At 41.4% G+C, this 25334-nt stretch overlaps 1 protein-coding gene across 1 annotated transcript; it reads left to right on the top strand.

Annotated features, from left to right (window-relative positions):
• Window positions 1–501: 501 nt before the first annotated feature.
• Window positions 502–23553, top strand: LOC6556789. The gene is made up of 4 exons (XM_001984116.3): window positions 502–1016; window positions 20932–21624; window positions 21723–21851; window positions 21957–23553. The coding sequence occupies exons 2-4, from the start codon at window positions 21105–21107 to the stop codon at window positions 22499–22501; spliced, it is 1194 nt and encodes a 397-aa protein (XP_001984152.1). The 5' UTR covers window positions 502–1016; window positions 20932–21104; the 3' UTR covers window positions 22502–23553.
• Window positions 23554–25334: the final 1781 nt, after the last annotated feature.

Genomic DNA, 25334 nt, shown 5'->3' with positions numbered 1-25334 from the left:
CCCCTCTCCGCTCCGCCCCTTCCCGCCCTCAGTATATACATACACAAATACACACACACACACACACACTGCGGGCGCGCCCTCTCCTGTCCTGCTTGGAACATTGCAACCTGCTTGCAAGCTTGTTTCTGCGGAAGAACAGCCGCCAGAGTCAGAGTCGAAGTCGAAGCCGCAGTCGGAGTCAGAGCGCCACACCGAGCGAGGTGAGACAAGGTAGCCACAGCGAGAGAAGAGATCCGGCAACAAAAAAAAAAAAAAAAAAACAACACAAAAAAAAAACAAGAGACGACTACGACGTCGTCCAAACATTTTGCCATTGAGCAAAAGAATTTCTTTAAAACAACAACGCGCAAAGATTTACAACGCAGACCAAGCAAAAAGTGTAAAGCAAGCAAAGCAGCAAAAAAATTAGCGCATACTGGAAGTGCATCTATATATATATATATATATACGCATATATGAATATGTGTGTAGAGTGTGTAGACGTGTGTGTGTGTGAATGAGTATGTGTGTGTGAGTGTGCCTTTGCCAAGTGCAGGCAAAAAAGTTGTTTAACTAACCAAAAGAAAAAGTTTGAAAAGTGTCAAGCTAAGCGGTGCGGCCAATAACCTAACGACAACAACCACAACAACTGAAACAGCAATTGCAACAACAGCAACAGCAACAGCAACAACATTTTTGCCAAGGCATGCAATGGCGACCCCGTGCACCGGCCAGCCTGCGGTTTAATTACCGTTATCCTTGCAACAGCAGCAGTAGCTAAATAAGCGGCACTCAAGTCTTTGGATTACGATTACGCGTTGCACCGAAAGCAAAAGGACGAAACTCCAGCGACTGTGGTAAAAATAGAGAGTGCGAGAGAGAGAGAGAGAGAGAGAGAGCGAGAGAGAGAGAGAGGGGCTAAGAGGAATCAAAGTCGCGTCGGCAGGTGAACATTCCAATTGGCAAAAGGCAAAGCAGCTAATTGGCACAGCCTGACAGCCCGAACAACAACAACAACACACAAAGCAAAACAGGTGAGTTTCAAAGCCACGCAGCTCTTGTTCTTGTTGTAAAAGTTCAGCTACAGTGTTCAGTGTGTGCAGTTGATGATACGAACTCTCCTTTTGCATTAAGCGCGTTTCTATTAATAGATTAACGAGCATATCAAAATATATGCGTTATGATCAATATAACGAAGTTGCGGAAGCTTAAGAACAACTACTTGATGAACGAACAGATTGAAAGTGTTGTTTGAGTGATGGAATACCGGGCAATATCATCTTTTATGATGTCAATCATTTTGAATAGCCCATAAATAAAGTAATGGTTCTGCACACCAAGTTAACCCAGTTATCGTGTTGTATATAGAACTTCTTAGGCAGTGATGTAAGTTCTTTTGCCTTACCTTTTAACTTGAATTGATCTCGACCGAAGAATTGCATCCCACAAAACTTGATATTGATCAGTTAATATAATATTAAGTTCTTCGAACTAATTTGGTTCATATATATTACATCCTTCCTTCGACTTCATTAACATTTAAGAACTCGAAAGGAAATATGAAACTCTTGAACATTCGTACTATCTTCGTTATAAAAATGAGTTGTTTTTTTGTTAAGATCTTCATAAAGAGTTTCCAACAACCTCACAGCAGGATGCCAATGAAAGCGAAATAGAGAGGGAGAAAGAAAGACAGAGAGATCAATCTGCTGTCAGAGGCAGAGGCAGAGGCAGACACATAGGCAGAGACCTTCATAACTAGGCGCTAAGTTGCCTCAACATTTGCGTACAACAATTCGTTGCACGCTCCCATCATTGCTGGTGAATCATGGATCAGCGATCATGGATTCAACGGATCGATGCAATGCATTTAGCGTAACATTTTCGATTATATACAGCAATAAGCAGGCACATTTTGGTCTGCATCTTTGATCTTTTGTTCCATGCATCTAAGTTTGGCAGATGCCGACTGGATCTGTTTGGGTCTCTTCTGTATTGCTGTTGTTGTTGTGCTGTTCTGTTCTGTTCTATTCCATACTATCTGTCTGATCAGTCTGGGGCGGTACATTAAAGGCGAAGCTTTAAACGTGGCATTTCATAGCCAATTCCAGGGAAGTCCACTTCAAAACCAGAGAGAGAGAGATAGGCTGAAAGAGGGCGAGGAAACCTATCGAGCTGTTGTCCATATGGGTGCACTCGTCTCGGCTCCCAAAAGGGCAAACGCAGACAACTTGGCTGGGCAGAGCTGTCTAACTGTCCAACTGACTGTCTGTATCTCTCAATTCCATTAGACAGCCATGCGTTGTGGTCGTTTCTGTTGTGTTATGTTGTGTTGTGCTGTGTCTGGAAAAGTGAATTTATGCCGCGCTGCTGCAATGCAACAATTGATGCTGAGAAATGATGGCAATGACAAAGTGATTACTGCGCAGCGCTTATGTGAAAGCGGCACACCAAATTGGAAACTGCTATAAGACGGGGCTTGCAAGTGCGCAAGCAATCAAAGCTCAAGTCGAAATAACATTTTCAATTCACAATTCTCGGTTCTCAGTTCTCAATTGAAGCGTTAACATGGCCAAGTAGTAGCAACAGCAGCAGTTGAGAGAGAAAAGTGAAATGCGCCCGCAGACAAAGCAGGCGCATCATTAATCATTTAGTTGTTGTTTTTTCTCTTTTTTTCTTTACAAACGCATCTATACTATACTTACTTCATATACATATATATGTATATATATATATGTATGTATGTATAGCTGTGGCATTAAGTAGTTACCTACTTAAATGCTTAGATCAACTGAAGTTGAGGCCGACCCTGGCCACGTCTCAGTTTCTGGTGTATGTTTTTGGAAGATTCTGGTTCTGAGAGGTGCACGTTCTTGATTTGAATCTCTCACTCTACCTTAGTATTTGGCTTTTGTAAATTGCTCATCGTCATGCTTTTATGATTTGGTATTTTCTGTTTAGTATTTTATTTTTTTGTATATACATTTTTTGTTTCTTTTTATGATTGTTGTTGTACTGAATTCGATGCGCCCAACTTGATAAGCTCCAACGCGCTCTGCAGCATTGCTGAGTTATTGTTATACCATTTATTTATGTGTGTGCGTATGTGTATGTGTAGGTGTGTCCAAAGCCCAGCCCCCGGCCCAGCCTCGCAGAAACAGAGAGGGGTAGAGAAAGAGAGAGAGCGAGGGAGAGAGGGAGAACAGCAACAGTATCCAGCGCCAGGCAGCTAAACTTTTTTTGTGTGCCTGCGCGATATCAAAATTGTAAAATGTCTCGCATAACAAAGTTTTGTTTGGGGGCAAACTTCAGCTAACGCCCTGACAGTTATTGAATACTCTATTTTTTAATGTTGAGCTGAAAAAGAGAAGAAAAATGCTTAACTCAAAAGCTTGCCAAGTTTTGGCTACATAATTCTCCTCACACATTCAAAAACTGCACTAAATACAACACAATCCATTGCTAATCTTTAAAAATCTACACAAGCTGACTTCAAAAGGGTGTTTAAAATCAACCTGTACACAAAGTTGTCGAAATCATTGTGATGATGCTTTTGCTGCTCCACATCAACGTTTTATTGTAGTTACATCAAATTGAAGAATAGCTACAACACTTCCCCTTCTGCCACCATCCCCTTACCGTGCAACAACAAAATACAATAATTTCACTTGGCATACAGTTTATTATATAATTCCTGTCCCTTTTTGACTTTTATCTAACGTTTATTATGCCCCATGGAATTTGCGGATTTTGCAAGGGCTGCTGCTGCTTCTGCTGCTCCTTTTGCTTCTGCTGGAGGTCAATGTCTCTCACCACCAAGACGTGGTAAGACAAGACAACACCCCCTTTCAGCCAACTACCGCCTAGAGTTGTAATAACTTTGGCTCAAGTTTTGTTGTACATTTTGTTAAGACTTGACTTCGACCAGCAGCTGCCCCCTGTTAAAGTGCTAAAATACTTTGACGCATTCTTTGCACTTCTTTCTTCCGGAGCAGCTGTCCAAATGCCAAAATGCGAATACACCTACCACCCACATACACACACACACACACACACACACACACACACTCACACACACACACACACACACACACACATACGCACTCACACTCAATGTTGGCCAACCCCCAACAAGTAAAAGACGTGGAAAAAAACGTTGACTTGTAATAATCATAATCGTAAATTTGCAAAAAGCTGGCCGAGCCGCGTCCTTACACAGCATGTGGAGAGTGGCACAAGGTCCTTTGGGGCCATTTAGCATTTTGCGCAAAGCATTCGGATGATGCTGAAGATGCCGCATCAAGCTGAATGTATCTGTGAGTGGGTGTTTGCTCTCGGTTGGTGGGCGTGTTATGTTGTAGGCGTCATCATCATCATTTCGGAGCCTCCTTTGGCTATGTCGTTTGGCTCATAACAAGTGCGTAGGTCCACGCCCCTGCGGGGCATCAGAATACTTATAAAACGCTATTTAAAATTCTCGTCCATGGCATTTCATTATTCGGCCGAGAAAGTTTTAACTTTCATAATAAACTTTGGCGAAATTTAAGCGATTTTCCTGAAATGCCCAGTTGTAGTTTCTGGTAAACTTTAAGTCCGCTTCAACATTTGCTTTGGTTTGTTAATATGACCAATAATTTAAGTCACGCTTAATCGGTTGTGGCTGTAATTAGCTGCCTATATTGATTTCAATCTGCCTCCAACATGCTGTAAAATTTACCTAACACTTTTGCAATTCAAGTTGAGTTAAAGAAAAGTTATTGCTCCTCAGCACAAAATGCCACGCCTAAGAAAGCATTTAAAAAGTTTTCTAAACTTCATTTGGAAGTTTTATTACCAGCCGGCACACAAAGAAAAAGAGGAGAAGAGTATAAAAATGCGCTCGGCATTTTTGCACTGAAATTTGCTCTATTAAAATTCCAAGGAGCCGTTATGGCATCGTCCCATTCCCTCGGATACCGAAGCCTGGCAATTGCTTCAACATACGGCACATGCCACAATCAACGCGCGCCTTCTCACCAAGTGGAGCTGGAAGAGAGTCATGCAGGTTACTCATTCTATTCCTTCTTATGCTCCTGCTGCTGCTAGTTTTTTCTCGTTTTTGTTCGTCTATAGCCTTATCCTGGCTGACGGCTTAACAGTTTCGTTCAGCAGCAGCAGCAGCTGCAGCTGCAGCACTGTTCTCGGGAATCGTCGTAGTCCTTGCATAAGTCTTAGTTATGTGAGCGACTGGCATTTATCTTGTGATAATAGTTAGTTGTGCGTTGAGCGAGCAGTGGCGTCTAAAAACGGGGTTAAATAACCTTAAATATCCGGGGTTTTTATGCCATACTTATTATCAGCGGACCCCCTTTTGGGTGAGCACCTGCTTATATTATATAAGAATATGCTGCCTGCTCAGGCGCCATTTTCTTTTACCAGCAAAAATATGCATTCTCCGGAAGACAGGCATACAATGTAGTTTACCACCCACTTGCCAGCCCGCTTCAATCCAAATATTTTCTCGAAACCTTAATATTCGCATCCTGCATCTGGTTTAAGCTAAAATGTTTATCTATGCATGTAACTGTAAGCAGAATAAACGCAAGCACAGACAGCCAGACACCCAACAACAAAAAACAGTAGCAACAAAAACAACAGCAACAACAACAACAATAGATTTGTTTTAAGTACAAATAGTGTGCCCAAGTTTTTGGGGCCCTTTCTTTCTCCCGTTCGTTCCCTCCGGAATACTTCTGAGGTTTTCATCTGTACGAGGCGACTCACGCACCAACTTCTATTGTTAAACTTTAATGCTGTTTTTGGGGGCGGGTTCAGTGTTTGGGCGTGGCCTGGCAAATTTCATGAAAATTGTCCTTAGCTGCAACAGCAGCAGCTAGAAAAAGTTTTTTAGTTTTGCCTTAGTTGCTCAGCTCACAGACGAAAGCGTTATTTTATTGAATTCATTTTTGCTTTTTTTGTTGTTTTTTTTTTGACAAAGTTGTTGTCGCAAAGTTTTCCATTTCATTTTCCATTCTTGTCCATTTGCCTGCCACTCTTCGTCCTCTCCGGAGTTGCTGCTCCTTTTCACACTGCTCATTCACTTTGTTGCTGGCAGTGGCAAGTTTTTAAGAACTTGATAGTTTTTTTGTTGGTTTTGCGTAGATTTTATCCTTCCCTCCTTTTTTTTTGTTGGTTGGTTTTTGCACTTTTTGTTGCATTAGGTGGCCGTTGAGGCGTAAAGTTCAATGGCGGGTTAAATGGACTTAATATAGGAAGTTTTTAGAATTTTTTTCTCTCTTTTTTTATTATTTCGTTAGTGTTGCCTCTGCTAAACTTCTGGCGTTGATCGTTCTTCTCAACCCAACAATGTTCTGCAACAAAGTGAAAGTTTTTGTTGAACAGCTTAAAAGGAGATTGGCATTTTAGTTTTTCTTTCTGTGAGCAAAAGGATAACAGGTTAAAATGTTAGTTACGTGTGTCTTATTTTTTTATTTGTTATTTTTTTATTTTATTTTTTTGTGAGATGAAAATGTGCTGGGCTTTATTTTCGTTGGCTGCAACGAAGTTTTGGTCTGAAATTTATGCAATAGCTATTCAAGACTGTTGTATTTCTTATTTAAATAAATTTTAAAGCGTTACTTACTGAATATTCAAAATAATATAAGAAATAAGGTCTGTAAAGTTTTGTTCCTCATTGTACTTAACTTTTTTTTACAGCTGCCAAAATATGCCATCGAATTTTAAGTCACCCCCAAAGCCATTGGAATTATTTGTTTCACTGCACATTAAAAATGTTCTGTATTTATATTCTCTATTTTTTGGCATTAATTTTTGTCTGCCACCTTCCACCAAATTTTCTACCTTTAACACATTTTGCAAGTCATTCAGCAAACAACAAAGGCAGAAAAAAGTGCAAAATGTTCAGCGCGTGTCTAAAAATTAGTTTCCCTCACGACAGACCCTTCTTTTGCTCTTTTCCCACTCCCCGCGTCTAACCGTCAACAAAACTTGGCGCGAAGACCTACAAAGAAATTTGTAGCCAGTTATGCAAAAAAGCCAACATCAAAACCCTAAAAAAAAAGAGAGGAAAATGGCTGAAAAAAAGCTGAAGCAAAATGCGGCCCGTGTCAACTTTTTATGCTTTTGCCCGAAAGGACATGGCGGCAATTTTTATACCCTGATACTGAAGATAGAAGAGTATATTGCTCTTAAGCAATAATCACCTGGCTCACTGCGACTGAAAACAGCTTAAATCATGTTTATTATAAAATCTTTAGCAAATTCTTCCCAACTACTATTATACTCACTTTTGAGTATTACGCAGTCGGTTATCCCAGACTGCAACAAACTTACTTGTTTTCTGTTATATGTGCCTACTAAAGCGAGCTACAGAGAGGGGTGTGCATTGAAGGGGGGATAACTGTGAGTCGAGGCGACAAGTTGTTAAGTAAGCAGCGACAACTCAAATAAAAAGAAGGTCGCGGGGTTGTGGGGTGTCCAAGTTGGGCTGTTGGGTGTTGCTCGGGTGCCGAAAAATGAAATGTTTTTGGGATAGTTTGTGGAGCGTAAAAGGTTGTGTGAGAAACATAAAATAAGCACAGGGATGGCAGGCGACGAGCGGCGTGGAGGATAGCTATGGAGATGGAGGTGTGAAAAGGTATCTACTATGTATTTGCCGGACAAAAGACCAAAACTTTTGCTGAGTATTTGCAGCTCTTTCCCGCTGAGATTTTTCTCGGACGCTTTTTGTTTTATTACAATGCAAACAATAACAAAACAGAAAACCGAACTTCAATTTAAAGTGAGAAAAGCCAGGGTCGTAGATTGAAACGATTCTCAGTTGAAGAGAATCGCCAGAAGAAACTAAGGAATGTCATTGTATATGCATATTAAAATTTGCCTATGCCAAGCGAAGCCGGCAGCTGGAACTGGAGTTGGAGTCGGAGCTGGAAATGTGGCCAGAAGTGGAAGTGGAACTGCTGAAGCTGCTCTGGGCCCGGCTGCTGCTGCTGCTTCTGTTGTTGTCGTTGTTGTTGTTATTATTGTTAACTGTCTACCTGCAGTTTGTCTTAGGCGGCTTTTGTTTGGTTTCCGCTTCACACTTCACTTGAGCAAAGTAAGGGAAAAGTAGGGGGATAAGGTTTGAAGACGCTGCTGCGGTTTATGTGACATGCGGGCGACGCGACGCAACGTGCCACTCGCTGGCAGGTGAGTGGCAGTGGCAGTGGCAGCCAGAGGCGTGGCAAGCCCAGAAGTCATACAACAACAGACGTAACAAGAACAACAAAGGGAAACGGGCAACAACAACAACAAAAACAACTCTGCCAACTTGTCATACAAAACGGTTGGCGACAATCAATGGAATTTATATGCCCCAGCCAGAGACCGCGACTGACATAGGAGGAAACCCGGAGAGTCGCACTCGGTATGCCGAGACAACAACTGAACTGAACCTGCAACCAAAGAGCGAAACCCGCAACCCTCTAAGCCTGTCTTTCAACATGTGTGTGTATTTGTACTTAAACATTTTTAACGCCATTTGATGCCTTTTCACACATCGAGGAAGCGAAAAACAAACAGCCAAAACTCAAGAAACACTTAGTCGGTCGGCCCTCCGCCATACCCTGCAGCTTCTACTAGTGTCATGTGTGGGTTTGTCCGCATCCTTGAGTTCATTCCAACACTCTCTCACATACATACATACAAACGCATACACACACACACACACACATGTTTGATCCTGCCAGCAAGTCTCTCTCTCTTAATGCTTTCTGTGGTTTTGTGTTTACACTAAACGGAATAGCAAGCCCCAAAACCCTAAACCTAAACCCACATCCAAAACCAAACTCAAGACAAACCGAAGCAAACCCTACTTCCCCGTCCCATGCTGCTGTTGCTGTATTGAATTTCACGCATCATTTGCCAAAGGCTGCTTTTTGGTTTTTGCTACTCGGACTTAATACTGGCAGCGTGTCCTGTGGCATAGCTGCAACTTTGCGACTTTGCGGCTTATGCGTTGCGCCCCAAAATGGTTGCTTCAAATTAAAACAAATAGACACACGTCTCCACTGAGTATGGTTGTGGCATGGGGAAAGAGGAAGGGGTCGTGTTTAGGTGTTGGAGTTGGCATTTAATTTCAGACAGGTGGGAGCTGTTTAAGGGTTGACGACTTAGGAAATGTTATACGCTTTGCATATTGCAAAATTTGTTTAGGGAATAGGTAAAAGAAGGTTAGGAAAAAACCGACTTGAGAATGTTTTTAATCTTTTCACAGCCATAACTTCGCTGATTAGTCATTGTAAATATTGCATTTGAATTTGGAAAAGTGTTTCCAGGTAGAAATTCATTAATTGTTGAATTTAAAATGAAGTAAACGAGTTGGTGTAATAAAATACCATAAAAACTACAATTTTCACGCTGCTATTCGGTGTTATTATATTGAGTTGATTTTTTTGGTCAGTGCTGCAAACCTCAAAAACCGCAAACAGACATTTTGTAATTAACGAAGCGCAAATAGACATATGTATATGTATACTATACATACAAAACTATACATCCTACATACATGTACGTATATATATATGTATACCAATATATAGCGGTTGTTGCTGCTGCTGCTGTTTGGTCGTTTGTTGGCTTTTGTCTGCTGAACTTTTCCCAATGCTGATTAATGTAGATTGCTGGCCAAATGTGTGCACGTTAGCATTAAAAATTTTTCAACTTTTATTAGACCAATTAAATTGCGGTTGAAAAAAGAGTTCATGAAAAAAAAAAACAGATATAAAGCGTCGCTTTTTTTAAAAATTTATTTGCCATTTAATGTGCAGCAATTTTCAGTCAACAATGGGACATTCAGGCCGGTCATGTAAGTGAGCAACTATTAAGAAATAAAGATATTTCTTTTTTCTTTTCTTTTTTTTTTGGGAGGGGTGGGGAGGAGGAGGAAGAGTGATGATATGGTTGGGAACAAGAAGAGACATTACAGGGGCAGGGGTACACTGCTCAACTAATTAGCCATCATCATCAGCGGCGGCGGCTCTACACATTTTCCATCAGACGCAAACAGTTAACTGCAGTCGGGTTCTGGTCAGGTCTCGCCTGTTTTTGTATCTGTTTCAGGTCTGCTTAGGTCTGCTCTAACCGCAGGTACATGAGGGTTAGGACGAGGGCAGGCGGGCGTTAGTAACTAAATTAGCGGCTGGCCACAGCAACAAATACTTGACGTGGAGTTTGGAACGTTTTTTTTTTCGGCTATCTCAGTTTTGGTTTTGTTTGGGTTCTTTTCTACCTCCACTTCTTTTTTTCACCATTCCCAAATGCAACCACAAATTATTGAGCCGCCGACTGTTTTAGTTGCTGTTGTTGTTGTTGTTGCTGCTGTTGTTGGCTTTTTGGTGGCTCTTCGTTTTTCGTTTTGGTTCGTTCCCTTTGTCTGGCGCGTTAATTTCCAGTTGCAGTCACTGGCTAATACAGACATCTTTCGGTTCCATGGCTCTGTCAGAGAGTGGCGCACTTTTAGATAAAAGGTTTTTCATGTCGTCTCAATTTCAAATTCATTCTCATAGCTCTGGTGCAAAAAGCATCTAGAAAATCGAGCCAAGAAACAGACATCGGTTGTACGCTTGTAGTAGCTCTTTCTCCTAACTCTCTCGTCACTCTGGAAAACTTTTAGTGGAAACCGTTGGACAACAAATTATGCATGCAGTAGCGGTAGCGATTGCGGGGGAAATAAGGGTTGGGGAGAGCACTGTTAGAAGCCCACAGCTTATAAATGTGTGTCCAAAATTTAAGTGTCTTCTGCTGGAATTTGCCCTCGTCCCGAACCAGCTACCACAACTGCCTTTTTATGTGATTTAAGTTGGCTAAAATGATTTCGTCTGTCATTAATTTAACCAACGTCAAAAGCGAGTTATTAGCGTGCGGGTCTTCCGAACACGTTTCCAGTCGCCAGTTGCCAGTTGCCAGCTGCCAGTTGTTGTCTTTAGATTGGGGAGGAGGGTTCGCGACAGAATCGCTGCAGGCCTTTGCCGCCTTATTGCTATCTACTCTCAACTCAACTCGAGACTCCCGTCGACTGTCGACTGTCGACTGTCTGCTGAAGAAGCTCTTAAACGTGACGCCGACTGCCGAAATGACAACAAATTAGACAGTTAATGTTAACAATCTTTTATGATATTTACATTTTGGGGAAAATTGTTTATGTTGTTGATTCATCATCAGCTGACAGGAATGTGAAATTTGTATTTTTTGATGGGCTTACGCACTGAGAGAACTTTCGAAAGTCATAAAGCATATAAATGCATTTTATTTATCTTAGTCAAACATATCTCATTAGTTCCCACAGAAAACTATGGATGTGTTTTCCATTGAAGTTGTTAATTGATATTTTGCAAATCTCTTTTAACACATCCGCCTACAACTGCAGAGAATTCACTCTCGAGTTGCTATAACAATTATTATGTATTCTAGTAATCTCCGACCACCTCAGAGCTACCTTCTGTATTGGGCTTAAGCCAGCTAGCTTGACTTATCTTGAAAATGCCGAATTGCTGCCATTTCGTTTGCTTTGTAATTTGCGTCGTTATTAAACGTATCTGTTTTCTTTTTTTATTTCATCTTGTTTTGGCCATTTTAAAGTGGAGCATTGGCCTGGCCATCAATCATTTTACCCGGAAAAAGTCCAACGCGCTTAGCTTCATCCGCGCTCAGCTGTCGACTCTTATGTGTATCTGCTATATCGCATGGCTGGCTGGCTGCCTGCCGCCCCCTGCTACGCCCTACAACATGTCAACAATACAAATGATGGGCGCGTCTGCGTAGAGGGGGCGTGGCATGGCAACAACAACAGCAACAGCAGCGGCAGCATCAGCTAACTGTAATAGAGATAAATTCGCGTCATTTTTTGTCGCTGTGATAAAAAAGAAGCTAGAACAAGAGCAGCCCGTATGGACTTAAGCTGAGGAGTTGAGGGGGGTTGAAGCTTAGCAGGGGAGTGGATGTTGAAAATGGGGGCTACTGCTACTGCTGCTACTGGTGTGCTCAATCAGCGCACCACCGACGAATGTCATTTTGGCGGCCAATTTAATGATGCGCTGACGCAAGGTGCCACACGGGGAATGGGAACAGCTGCTGCGCATCAGCTGATGGAATGGGTGAGCGAAGTCGGGAGGGTGCTTTATGTAAGTCACTGGCATTAGCCTGCCGGCTTGGCCATGACCATCCAGCACTCTGCCCCACACCAAACTGCAGTTGCTACGTGCGATTATTATCATCAATTTTCTGCCGACTGAGTGAGTGATGATTGTGCCAGTGAACGGAACGGAAACTGGGCTCTCCGTGCTCCCCCTCAATTGTTGTTGTGGGTGGCAACATTTTTGGATGCCTTGAAGTGTAACTGAATGATAGACAAGAGGGAGGCAAGGGGATGGCATTCAAGCAACAACATTGTAGATAACAAACAAGCAACTGCAAAGCCGACTTCGACGTTGGACTCCGACTCCGACTCCTGAACTGTAACTCCAACTCTGAAAGTCCAATTGCGACTCCTTGGCGCGGCTCGAAAGCGTTAAAACGAACTCAAGTGGAAAACAATCTAATTTGCTAAAATTCCTTCCGCTTAAGCTCAACTCCTGTCTCCGTCTTTGCCTCCGCCTTTGCCTTCACCCGCGTCGCTTTCAACCTCAGACTTCCTCGTTTTTTGGTGTTTGCAATTCTCTCTATAGATATTTGTGCTGTCGTTGTTGTCTCTTGTTGTATTGCCTGCCTTCTGCCTTCAACTCAATTAAAGTTGATGGCAATTTTCCCCATCGTCATCATCGTTGTTGTTGTTGCCGTTTCTTAGCCAATATTGTTGACTACATGGGTTTATTTAGTTGGCTTTTGCTTGTTTTACGAGCTTAAAAAGCGTTTCTCAGACCAAGCAAATATATTTATATAAATTTATTTGCTTATAATTTAATTGAAGCCAGTCAACTGAAGTCCTTACGGCCCTTGAATGAGTTGCCTAGTTGATAGATTGTCCAAGCTTGATTAACTTTAAGAACTTTGCTAGTTACGAACTCTGAGTAATGTCTATTTGGTTGAACTGGACATTATTGGACAGGTCCACTCGAATCTTTGAATTGTGATTATTTGCTTGATGTGGGGAATTAGTTATTTATTGTAATTGGCGTAACCTAGGTAATAAAAGAAGAATTTCGATTTTTCCTATAACTGAAGATTTATTTACTCGTAAATTGGGTTTTTCCTTAACTTTTCAAAGCGTTTCCCTCTGTATATTTAGCAACTATTTAACTGACCTCTTAAGTACCTACTTAGATCTCTTGGAGAACAGTTTGATGATTCGATAACATGAGCATATATCTCAATATATAGATAGATCGTATATTTGGTTATTTATTTGACTCATACGCTTGGGCAATTTCTCTATTAGTTAGCTACTTGGGTTGACCTTTTCGCAATTTGACTGCTGACCCCAAAGGCAGGATGAGCGTTAATCTATTGTTTTGGCAGCCAAACAGGCAGCACGATGACATACCAGAAAAACCCCCTCACTCAACTCAGCTCTACCAGCTAGCTGGTATTATCACTTTTTGCCTGACATAACAAAAATACAAGTATACAAAAAATATATACATATGTATAAGAACATAAGATATATGCACATATATCTATTTATATATTTATGTAAGCCTTAAATTGTGTATGGACTGCTTTTTGGGCATTTGGCCATTAATGTCATGGAAAATGTTTTTCTTGCGATTGGAAATTGTTTGTCTTTGGCTTGTGCCTAGTGCCTAGTTCCGAGTGCCTAATGCCTTGTGCCCGACTTGCCCAGCTTGACATTGTGTTATCCTTGTTGACCGTTCGGCCAGTTGGTGGTCAGTTCTGTGCTCTCTAGTTTATGACTTCACGGCCCCGTTGATATATGGGGCATTTGCATGTGCTATAAATTATGCTCGGGCCGAGCTTTGCTTTTTGCTCATTTAATATTCATAAATTTAGACTTTCGCTATGAAAAAACAACAAAGAAAGTCACAGAATTGTGGATGTATTTGTGTGTGTGTGTGTGGTGTTATAAGGCAGACTAATTTCGACTGCTGGTTTGTCATTTGTTTTAGACACACCACGCAAAAACACACACACACACACTCCTACCCTAATCCACATAAGCCGCCCCAGCAGCACCGCCCTCTACTTGCCTGCTAATTGTTTTATGTGCCAAGATTTGTGTCTACTGTCGTGTCGAGTGTGGGGTGGGTGAAGTAGTCGAAGGGGGCATTCGTACGCCTTAGCCGCCCTATACATGTTTGCTTGCGTGCCACGCCCACGCATAGAAGTTATTGTTGTTGGATACAGCATTTGGAGAGGGGCGGAGGATTGGGGGAGACTTGTTTTCACTTGCTTTTCGATTAGACTGCGTCGCAACCTCTGCTAACAGCATGGAATTAATTCGTTTTATGTTTCCTGTTCCAATGCGAATGTATTTATGTATCTGTATCTCATGGATACGATGCTGCTGCTGCTTACGCCTACATATATTGATTTTTGTATTTATTTTGCGCTTTCTGCTGATTTTCATTACTTTTCGCTGATGATTTCTATTGGCTTTGGACCTCAACAGAGACCCGGATCCGTTGCTGCCCGCGACTTTGCAGCGCCTGCAGCGCTGTCTTTGTGCTCTCTCTCTCTTTCGCTTACTATATATCTCTCATTCTTTATACCTCCAACCTGGCTGCCTGCCTGGCATTGTGCAGGAAAAATGATTGCAAAGGTGAGCTACAGCCTTAGCCTTAACCCCAGCCCTTGCCTGTTCAGTCTTTGTGCTGGCTCTCTGCGTGTGTGGCCGGCGGCTGCCAGGCAAATCTATCAACTGCTTCCACCATACAGCCCCAGCCACTGCCTCATCCCCACCCTCGCCTCTGGAAGCGGGTTTCTTTATTGAGTTTTGTGTGCTAGCAAATTGCATTAGACACTTGGGCGCTGGTTGTGGCATGCTTTAGGTAGCTGCAGTATATGCCCAGCATAGCAGCTGCAATTCCAAATTCGATTTTAGACAAAATAAAGAATATCATAGATATGCATATGAAGTACAAAACGGAGAAGAAAAAAATTAAAAATATTCAAGTGGTTTCGTTTGCTGAAAGACATAAATTGAAAAACAATTTTCCCTCTACAAATTGCGTTTGTTCCTTTTTTTTTATGGCTGTGGCTCAACAAGTGTAGGACTATTGTGTGTGCATATATATAAATAACGACTGCCTGGCATCCTTTTTCACTCATCAATGGCGCGAACAATAAAACAAAAGGCTGCATTCTGTTCTGTAACTCGATCGCCCACATATATAGCATATAACAGCTCCATTGCCATCATCAACTCCATTTCGAAAACTCAAAACGCTGACTTCAAATGCTCTTTAAGCGTTTCTACCCTGAAGCAACCCTGGGGTTTTGAGCAGTTGAGCTGTGTGTGAAGCTGAAGCATTAATGTCTTATTGACAGCTAAGGATTAGAATGAAGCCAAGTGGCTGCCTGCCTCTCATTTTGTCTGCCTGTCTGCTATCTTCCTGTGAGTGTGTTTGGAAAGGGATTATAAAGCGATTTGTTTGTTGAAAATTATGAATCTGGGAACACTGACTGGCAGCTCAAGTAGCTCCCACACGCTGTGTGTTGTCTGTTGTGTGTTCTGTGAGTGCGGTGTGTATGGTGTGTGTCCTCAGTTTCTGGGTACCAAAACTTGCCGAAATATGTCTGGTAGTCAGCTTTACGTTGCTGCCGTTGTCGTTGTTTTTTTTTTTTTTATCATTATTTGTGCGTTTGATCAATTTTGACTTAAGCTCCGGCTTACGGAAATTGTATTCAACTTACAATTGAGCTAGTTACGAGACTGTCGAGTTATGTGCTCAAAGATTGCTTAAAGTAGCTTAAATATTCATTCAATAGTTCACCACACTTGTCTTCAAGCCTGTCTGGAGAGCTCCAATCTTGAGTGTTCAACGTTATGTAAGCAATTTAGGACGATATGCTGAAGTCTGTTTCGGTACCAATATAAGCCAATTCAAAAGGTTAGACATTATCTTAGTTGATTTGTTTTTAGACTACAAGGAGCTGGAGCAAAATTTCTTTAATCTAAACAACAATTTGATTGCTTTATTTAGCTAAACTCCGAAAATGTATCTGCCCTAAAGCATAGTTAACTAAAAACGTCATGTTTTCAAGCAGCTTATCTAATCTCAGCCCTCAGTTTTGTGTGTCTCAGCTTCAGCTTTAGCTTCAGTTTGCCCCGTCATGTTCCGGCCGTCATCATGATCAAGTGGTTTTGTCTCTTGCTTCATTAGCTACGTTTATCAATGTTATGCATATGTTGAAAATACTAACAGCAACGATCGATGAATCGATGGATCGATCGGTGCATAGATTTGCTGTGCGACAACCATAAATAAACAAATTTCGTTTGCCCTTCATTGATTTGAATTTGAGTTGGCAATAAAACGCTGAGTTTATCAGTTGACGAAGTGCCGCCTCACAGAAGATTTCTTTTTACCAGTTTTTCCGGTAACTGGAGGCCCCAACTTGTTATACAACTCTATTAGTTTTTCATGCCACCGACACAGCTGCATACAAATAAACTAATTTGCTTTTGAAATGCCACTCGCGCATCAATGCAACGAAAACAACTTGGTGCTATTCCTTGACTTCATGCCCAGGAATTTATTTACTACCTCTCTCTTGCTCTATATCTCTCTCTCTTACACAGCCTCGCTGTCTGCCTCATAATTAATGTAAATCTATTTTTTTGGTCGAGTTTAGCTATTTTATCGCTTTGGCATTTGAATAAAATTTCAATTTTCATGCATTCGGATGTCTCGATACTCTATGAGTATCTGAAAGTTTATCCCCGTTTGTCATTGTCTTTGCAGCTGACTGCCATTATCTGACTGTCTGTCATTCTGACAGTCTCTTTCTCTCTCTCTCTCTTTCTTTCTTTCTGTCTTTTATACTCTTGACCAGCTTCAATATCATGCAATGCTATTATATTTTTGCCAGTTAACTCAATTACTTTAGTGCAAAAGCTTTGCCATTACCTACCACACTAGGTAAGGGACCAAAGGACAAAAACGGGCGGAAGTTTTCCTTCTGCTTTTGGTCCAGTCATCATGACAGGCAGGCGAACAGGCAGGCCGAAGTTGAGCCGAGACTCTATTTCCCAGTTGCTTCATTATTAGTGCAAATTATGGCTAGCACCAGTCCCTCCGTCTATAACCTACAGCAACAACATTGTTCTGTCCTTTTTGCTGCCTTCTGTTGTTTCATTCCCTGGGAATTGAGTTGATGACTCGCCCACACAGACCAAAAGTTCCTGAAAAAATAAATAAGTACAAAAGCAACAAAATCGAGAAGAAAAAAAATAAAAGCAGATATTCAAGGCACGTTTTGTGCTAGAAACATGAACATCCTTCGACTATGCTTTAAAATGTCCGACAGCCCAGACAAACTGACAGCAAGTGAAATCAAATTTGATTGTGGGTGTCAGTCTTTATGTCCTGCCCTGTTCTTTCTTGACCCCATCCAGGCATATTTTCGCCAATGCGTCCCAAGCCCGAATTTTTTGTTTATGTGCGCAAATTTGGCTCTTCATTATATAATATTATCGGATTTCGAATAACCCTCGTGGGAAAATGCATAAATAGAAAAATTAATTCCGTTTTTATGGTTAACCAATGTTATGATTTGCCCAAAAAATATGCTCTAGGCAAAATAAACAGGCCATTTCAAGTTGTACCAGCTTATCGCATGCATATTATCTAAGTTGTTATTGCGTTTATGGAATGTGGTAAATTAAAGAGTTTCAGCCGCCTAACCTTGGCCTATTTTGATATAGTTTATTTCTGAGTGATTTTCTCTACTTCTTTAATTTATATCACAGATATGAACAAGTTGGCAAGTTAATTATCTATTCTCATACTGTAAGTACAACTCAAATTGCATATTAAATTTATGCAAATTAAAATATACTTATAGCAGAGATATTGTCTTCGATTTGTGGAAGTTAACTTTGCGTAACTTATCTTAAATCTTGTGGATTATGGCATACCTTCAAAAATAAATTATTCCGCTCTATAGGCCAACACAAACTAAAGTATTTATGAAGGTACGTGCCAATTTCGCAAGTGAATTCCCAATGAGTTCGCGTATTAAATTAAAAGCCATCATTCGCTTTGTAAACAATTTGGCAATGTCCCATGTTTATGTAGTTATTGTCTGGCATGTTGGCATAGTTATGGCTTGGTGTATTCTCCGTTTGCCTGGGTGGATGTGTGTGCGTGTCAGTGTTTGTGGGGTGATTTTGGTACTAGATTTCGCTTGGCATCATATCGTATTACATTTCAATATGTATGGCCCCATTTCTATTTACTCACAGGGCAAATAAAAATATGCCAAAATATATGTATGAGTGAAAATAATGTTCAAACATTTGCACTAATTAAAAAGCAGTGCGTGAGTATGCAATGGTGTAGATGGTGGCTTTGACAGGGTGTGTGTGTGTGTGTGTGTGTGTGTGTGTGTGTGTGCATGTAAGTATGGAAACAAATACAAAATACAAAGTATACAGCGAGGGGGCAATCGTTTGACATGTGTAATTGCTTTTCTGACAAACAACAATGAAACGAATCGTTGGCGTTATTGTTGTTGTTGTTGTTGTTGCTGTTGTTACCTGTGTGTATTGTCATATGTACAGTTACATTTTGTATTTGTATTTTATTTTTAATTTTTGTGGGCGTTGTGCCGATGGCATTTGCAATTGGCAAACATTGGCAGAAGGCAGCGCTTGCCGCCTGAGGCACGAATCCGCCAAAGCGATTGAAACTGAAGACATCTTGGACATTGGACGACGCCCACGCACTTGACGGCATGTGGCAACTGACAACTGGCAGTTTGGAAACTGGCAGCTGGGGCAACTGGCAACTGGCAGCTGACAGCTGTCGCAACATTGCCTGCCCAGCAGAAGACTCGACTCCTTCACTCGACAGCTCCACTGCCATCAAAGGCAAATCAAACAACAAGAAATTCGAAAAAATACAAAAATAAAAGAAGTAAATGAAAAAGATACTCACGTGACTTTACAATTTATTTGAAGCATGCAGCGAAATATATTTATTAATAGCCAACGTCAACGTCGTCGCACAAATGTGCAAGAAGAAGAAGAATTACAGCCACCCACACGGCCAAAAAGGAGTAGACGCAACCCGTTTAGACCAACTGCTCCACTCCACCTCCACCTCCAGCTATGTGTTTGTGTGTGTTTGCCTTTGTGTGTGAGTGAGTTCATTCATTCATAAAGATTCACATTGAGCATTCGCATTCGCATTCGCATTCGCTTGCGTGAAGCGCAATTCTCTTTCTTTCTTTCTCCGACGGTCGCGTCAATTTATGCGCATCACGTTTTCTCATTTTCGAGAATGACTAAATATCGTTTACTCCAATCAATTCCACCACCAGCAACACCACTACTCACTTGCTCCACCTCACCTTAACAGCCCAGATTTCGCCTTTTGTAAGATGAGGTGCGGTGAATGGTTGCAGTTGCAGCCGACGGCGAAAATATTATTTAACCATTTGCCACGTGAAAACTTTAAACCTTTATATTCAACTACTTCGCTCACTATATGTATATATACACATATATACATGTATAAATATATAGATATATGGATACGTATATGCTGGGGCGGGGTCTGGAAGGGCGCTCGTGACAAGTGCAACGGTAGTTTTTTGAGGCAGACCTCACCTGAAGTTGCATTTTTCATTTGGCGCTGAAGTTTGGCGGACTGCCGGCAACAGTCCGGACTGCTAATGCCCGAAACGTGCCGAATGATTCACCGGCTGATGGCACCGGTTGCTGTCTCTTATGCGATGACTTAGTCAGAGGCTCAGGCTTGCAGGGGGCAGCATTCATGCAGCAAGTGACGAATGACATTATAAATATTTTATGATGTTTGTAAGGTTTGAGAGAGAGTTTGTAACTAGCATTGCTAAGTAATATTTTCAAATAGTTCTGACTTTTGTAATTTCCACAATCTCTCGTAATGCTTGCATTCCAATTTAATATCAAGTATTTAGCAACTGCTTATGCCTCAAGTTATCAACACTCAACCCTCTTTCTCTAAGCCACTGAGTGCTTTTCTTTCTCGCCTGTAGTCAAATACGAAATGCAGCACTTGTCGCTTGCAAATTAGTGTTAATTTATCATGATTATTGTTTTACAAAGATTCACAAAATGAGTTCGCTTAGTCAAGTGATAGAGAAACAGTTGATGATTACGAGAGTTGAGTCCTGATTCTGTGAGTTTGTTTTTAATAAAGCAAAATCGAGTAGCAATAACAGCAACTGTAACTAATGCTGACTTCCAGACTGATAGCAAACTGTCAAGCTGTCAATTCTCGTTAGCAGCGCTTTCCATGTACAATATGTAGAGGGCCAGCTAAGAGCTCTACAACATGCTATGAGATGAGAATCAGAGAGAGAGAGAGAGAGAGACAGGAGAAGAGAGACAGGAGAGAGATGGCAGTGCTGCTCAAAAATTCAATTTCCAAACTGAAAAGATACAACGACAGACGGAGTTGAGGGATTGGGTGAATGAGAACTGCACGTGGATATAACGTATGTTTCTGTGAGATACTACATCTGACATGGAGGGAGGGAGGTAGAGGCAAACAAATTGGAAATAGGTACAAAACAGTCATTGAAAAACGATTGCTGACATCGCTGTGGCATGTGATGCATGACGTCAGTTCCATTCCTAGCTAAAGCTAGTCAGGATTAGCACACGACGAGCTATAGCTGAGGAGCTTAGACTCAGCCGAAACATATGAAAAATGTGAAAGCCTTCATATCGACAGCACAATTAAGACTTTAATTGGCCCCAACTAACCTTCTTCCTTTCTCTCTTCTCTTTCACTCTATTTTCAGGCCATTTGTAGCTGCAGCGAGGCTGGCTCAAATCCGTTCAAAATGTGCAAAAGGCAGCTGCAATAGACAGTGGCGATAACTGGCAACAGAGCGGAATAGAGTCCAAGGATTGGCAAACAAACCAAGCAAATCCCAAGCAGAACCCTCCTAACCCCACTCGCCCCACAGTCAGCATGCCATCAATTGCCAACATCAGCATCAGCTCTAGCGCCAGGATGACAACAGCAGCGACGTCATCGTCGGCCATGTCGACGACAATGGTCAGCTTCCTGCCCGGCAACGATGTGCGCCTTAGTTACATTGTAAATCAAGTCGCATCCGCAGCCGGTGTTGGCGTCGATGCAGGAACTGGAGCTGTTGCCTCTTCCTCCTCCTCATCCTCCTCCTCCACGCCCGCATTGCCCACGTTTAGTCCGCCGCGCATTGCGAGCTTGGTGGCCAGCTCGGCGGAGGATTTGAGCAGCTTTGGCGATGTGACATTCGACATCTTCGATGATGATGACGATTTGTTTGGCTCGCCGATGGCCTTCGATGCCAGCGAACAGGGTTTGTGGAACGGACGCTTTGTGCCCCCACCACCACGTCCGCCCTTCTTTGTGGATGAGCCCGTGCTGAGCGATGGCCTAACCACATGTGATTTATGCTCCTGGGCCATGCCCACTAAAAGCACATTCATGTTCGAGGGCACGATAGGTAAGCATAACGAAACCATCCCATCCCCACTTCAGCTCTAACTCTACCAACAAGTCCTTACTCAAATGCTTTCCTGTTATTTCCGCTTATCTTTGCAGAGAAAGCCAACGAACTGGGCTGGCCGCTGACGTTGATCATTGTGTCCGTGCTGTCGGCGCTTCTCGGCGCCATCATCATGATTGCTGTGGTGCGTTGCCGTCGCAAAAAGTCCTCGAACAATCGTAATGGTGAGTATTTTGCAGCCTACCAATGCCTTCCAGTTATTGCTTGCTACCAACTCGTGTCCAGCATTTTAGTGCAACTTTGTCCCCGTTTATCTACTCTGCTTGCAGACACACATGTGCAATGGTGGTCACGCAACAAACGCGCTCACGGCAATGGAGCGGGTCAAGGCAGCACTAGCGGTGGTGCACCCATTGCCGGTGGCAGCAATGGTGCTCACATCAACAACAACAACAACAATCATCTGAGACGTAGCAATATTTATACAGCGCATCCAGCGGACAGCATACGCGGCCTGCAACCGCTGCCGTTGCCGCTGCCACCGCCTACAGGTATAGCTGCCACAATGTTGTCCGTGTCGCCAGCGTCAAGCCAACATCTGCAGCTGCAACAGCAGGCGCCACACTATTTCCATCCATATCATCATCATCATCACGCACCACCGCCGCCGTTGCCGCATTATCCGCATGATTGCGATGAGGATGCCGCATACGAGGAGCCCGAGTACCATCAGCCGCAGCAACTGCAGCAGTTGCACAGCAACTCAAACTCAAATTCGAACTCTTTGTCGTCGGTCGCGTCTTTACCAGCGCCTACTGAGGCAACCACTAGCCACTGGCCGCAGGCCAGCACCACTCTGGTGGTCGCCAGCTGAGAACCGGCTGAGAGCTGCGTCTGGGCGCGTCAACGTAGACGCAGCCTGAGCAGCGGCTGGATCTGGCAGTGACATGTTACTGGGCAACGGCAAAGGCAACGGCAACGGAAACGGAACGGACAGCGGCAACATGTTGCAGCAACATTTGCGGTAACTTTAGCTGCTTAAAATGCGGCGCACAAATTCTGGTGGAGATCATAAAAAGGATTACACGTAACATTTTGTGAAGTTGACTTTTTTTGCTGCCAGCGAAGCAGTCCATAAGCGTCGAAGGATTCACTTTAGTGTCTGACTGCCTGCCACTCGTTCCATGTGTGTGTGTGTGTGTGAATGGTTATGTGGTTGTGAGTATGTGTGTTGTGTCTGTGTCTGCAATTGGGAAAAACCGAAACGAATTTAGTGTCACTTCCACTTCCGTTGTGCAAACTATCGAATCAGCAACAACAAAAGCAAAAACGAACTCAGACAGACGAGGAGGAGCAGGGTAGGAGAACGTGGCTTTTGGGGGAGGGAGAACCTGTGCTGATGTCGGGTTATGTGGCAGCATGCTTTTTACATGCCCTGCACGTTTTATCCTTTATTGCCGTTCGGCATTAGTACAGGGATTTTGTCAGATTAAAGCAAATAAAGGGCGTGCTTTTTGTTTCCAGCTTTTGTAACTGGCAACTGCCGACTTTGCCGATGATGCCACAAGTTTAAATCGTTGTTAAAGTGTATGTGTATGTGTTTGTGTAAATGTTAGTGTGAGTGTGATTGTGAGGTTGAGTGTTTGCAAGTGTGTGTATATTTCATATCCTACAAATCTGACAGTAAATGACACTAGGTACATTGCCTATACAGAAAATTAAGCCAGAAAACTTTGCGTTCCACAGTTGAATCTATGCCAGATTCTAGCTGCTATATTTGTAACTATCTGTATAATATTGTTTTTTTTTAAGACGCGTTTTTACTTTACTGTGATGAAGCCTTGTAGTGGGCACAGGGTATTTATAAGTCGTACAAGCGAAATTTAGATGGTTTAACTTTTTTTTTTTTTTTTTTGTCTAAATAGATATTTTCGTCTAAAGCTATTGTCATTGGGTGTGTGTTTGGTAGCAAGCGTGTGTACGTGTGTGTGTGTGAGTATGTGTGTGTTAACTGGTAGCTGCTTGTATAGCTCTGAGTTAGCTGGCATGTTCTCGGCTGCAAATGGCAGAAAACTTTGTGGCTTTTCACTTCATTCCTCTTGTTTTGTAATTACAAAAGCAAATAGTTTAGATTGCCATAGCAAAACGAGAAGAGCGCAAAATTGAAGACAGCCAAAAGGGAAAAAGACAGCACGAAACGAAAAGAATCGAGAAAAAAAAAACTAAACTTTAGCTCAAACTGGAAGCTTTGCAAATATTGAAAACATTTGGGGCTTTTATTTTAAGCTCTGTCTTTATAAAGGCAAGCGTTTCGTTCCAAAGTAAACGATTCAAATTGCCCAGTTTAAATAATCTTTAAAGTAATCGTACATAATCTCGAAAAATATTAAACATTTGGAGTTGCATTCAATAAAAGCTAATGAAACATTCATGTCATGCATATCAAATAAGCTTACACCGCAACATAAAAACGAAAACAAGAAGAACAACAACAACAAAAGTACTTAAAACAACAATCAAACAACTGTAAATAGTCTGTAAATATCAACACGTACTTATTTGCAATTTTGCAATATTCGCTCCAATTAGCAATTAGTTCAAAGAGCGTGCGGCAAAAAAGATTCTTCTACTTAAGATAGCATATTTTATGTAGTCTATTGTAAAAGAGTAAATGGCAAACAAAACATTCCTCTCTGAAGCGCAAAGGCAAATAAGTTAAAGCTTTTTTTTAAACAATATTAAAAACAACAATATACAACAACCAAAGACTAGTCATTTAAGTCATAATGTTGCTATGTACAAACTATTTAGTAGTTAAATCAGACATTAGTAAGAAACCTACAAGCATTTAAAATCTTAAAGTTAATAATTCGATTTAATATTATGCTTAATTTTAATGCATGAATGCATTTATTAGTTATAGAAGCAAAAACACAACTGCAATATTGTATTTTAAATATTTATTCATTAAATGCACGTTTCACATCATAACAATAACAATAATAATGATAATGTTAATTAGCATTCATAATTAATAACTCAAACATCACCTTAAATAAATAGCAAGCGCAAATTCAACTACTAAATGCAACTCGAAATGTTCCAATTTAGCATATAGCATAACTAATTATGTGGACAAAATGAAAAATGTAAACAAAATTCAAAACAAAAACTCAAAAAATAGTAATTTTCACAGCAAAATCATTAAATAGTGCAATTTAGGCACACAGCAAAAAAAAAAAAAAAAAAGAACAAACAAACAAAAAACAAACAATAAATGAAATATTAAAATAAAAAAAATAATTGAAAAATGTTTTTTATGCTTTTTTTATGGTTTCAGATGATTTGGCAGATTAATATATTGTCTGCATTCAATTTATTTTAATTATCAGATGTCAATTGATATTTATTTTATTCGTTGAGTGTAATAAGTAAACATAAGCTAGGTAAGGATTACTCGGTTTGTTTATACGTACATATTTGGCTAATATCGATCGAGGTATTCAATTAACGGCATTCACATCTGTTCTTTCTTCTTTATTCTTTTAGTTATTTGGTAAAACAGCCTGCGCGAACCCGGACCTGCCATAAACTTTATCTTGACTTCTGAAGTCAGCAGTCATAATACCCCAAAGACATAAAAATGAAAAACGATTTAATCGCATTTTCAGATCTGCTCAGTCAAAAAGTGAAAGTTTTGCATCGCA

This window comes from Drosophila grimshawi, unplaced genomic scaffold (assembly GCF_018153295.1).
Source record: "Drosophila grimshawi isolate 15287-2541.00 unplaced genomic scaffold, ASM1815329v1 contig_44, whole genome shotgun sequence".
Lineage (NCBI taxonomy): Eukaryota > Metazoa > Arthropoda > Insecta > Diptera > Drosophilidae > Drosophila > Drosophila grimshawi.
Note: the sequence above shows the minus strand (reverse complement) of the source record. Positions and strands in the feature narration are given on the sequence as shown.

Coding starts and splice junctions, on each gene's coding strand:
- LOC6556789 (XM_001984116.3), top strand. CDS start 21,105: ATGCCATCAATTGCCAACATCAGCATCAGCTCTAGCGCCAGGATGACA. Junction 21,625..21,722: donor CATGTTCGAGGGCACGATAG/GTAAGCATAACG, acceptor TTATCTTTGCAG/AGAAAGCCAACGAACTGGGC. Junction 21,852..21,956: donor GTCCTCGAACAATCGTAATG/GTGAGTATTTTG, acceptor CTCTGCTTGCAG/ACACACATGTGCAATGGTGG.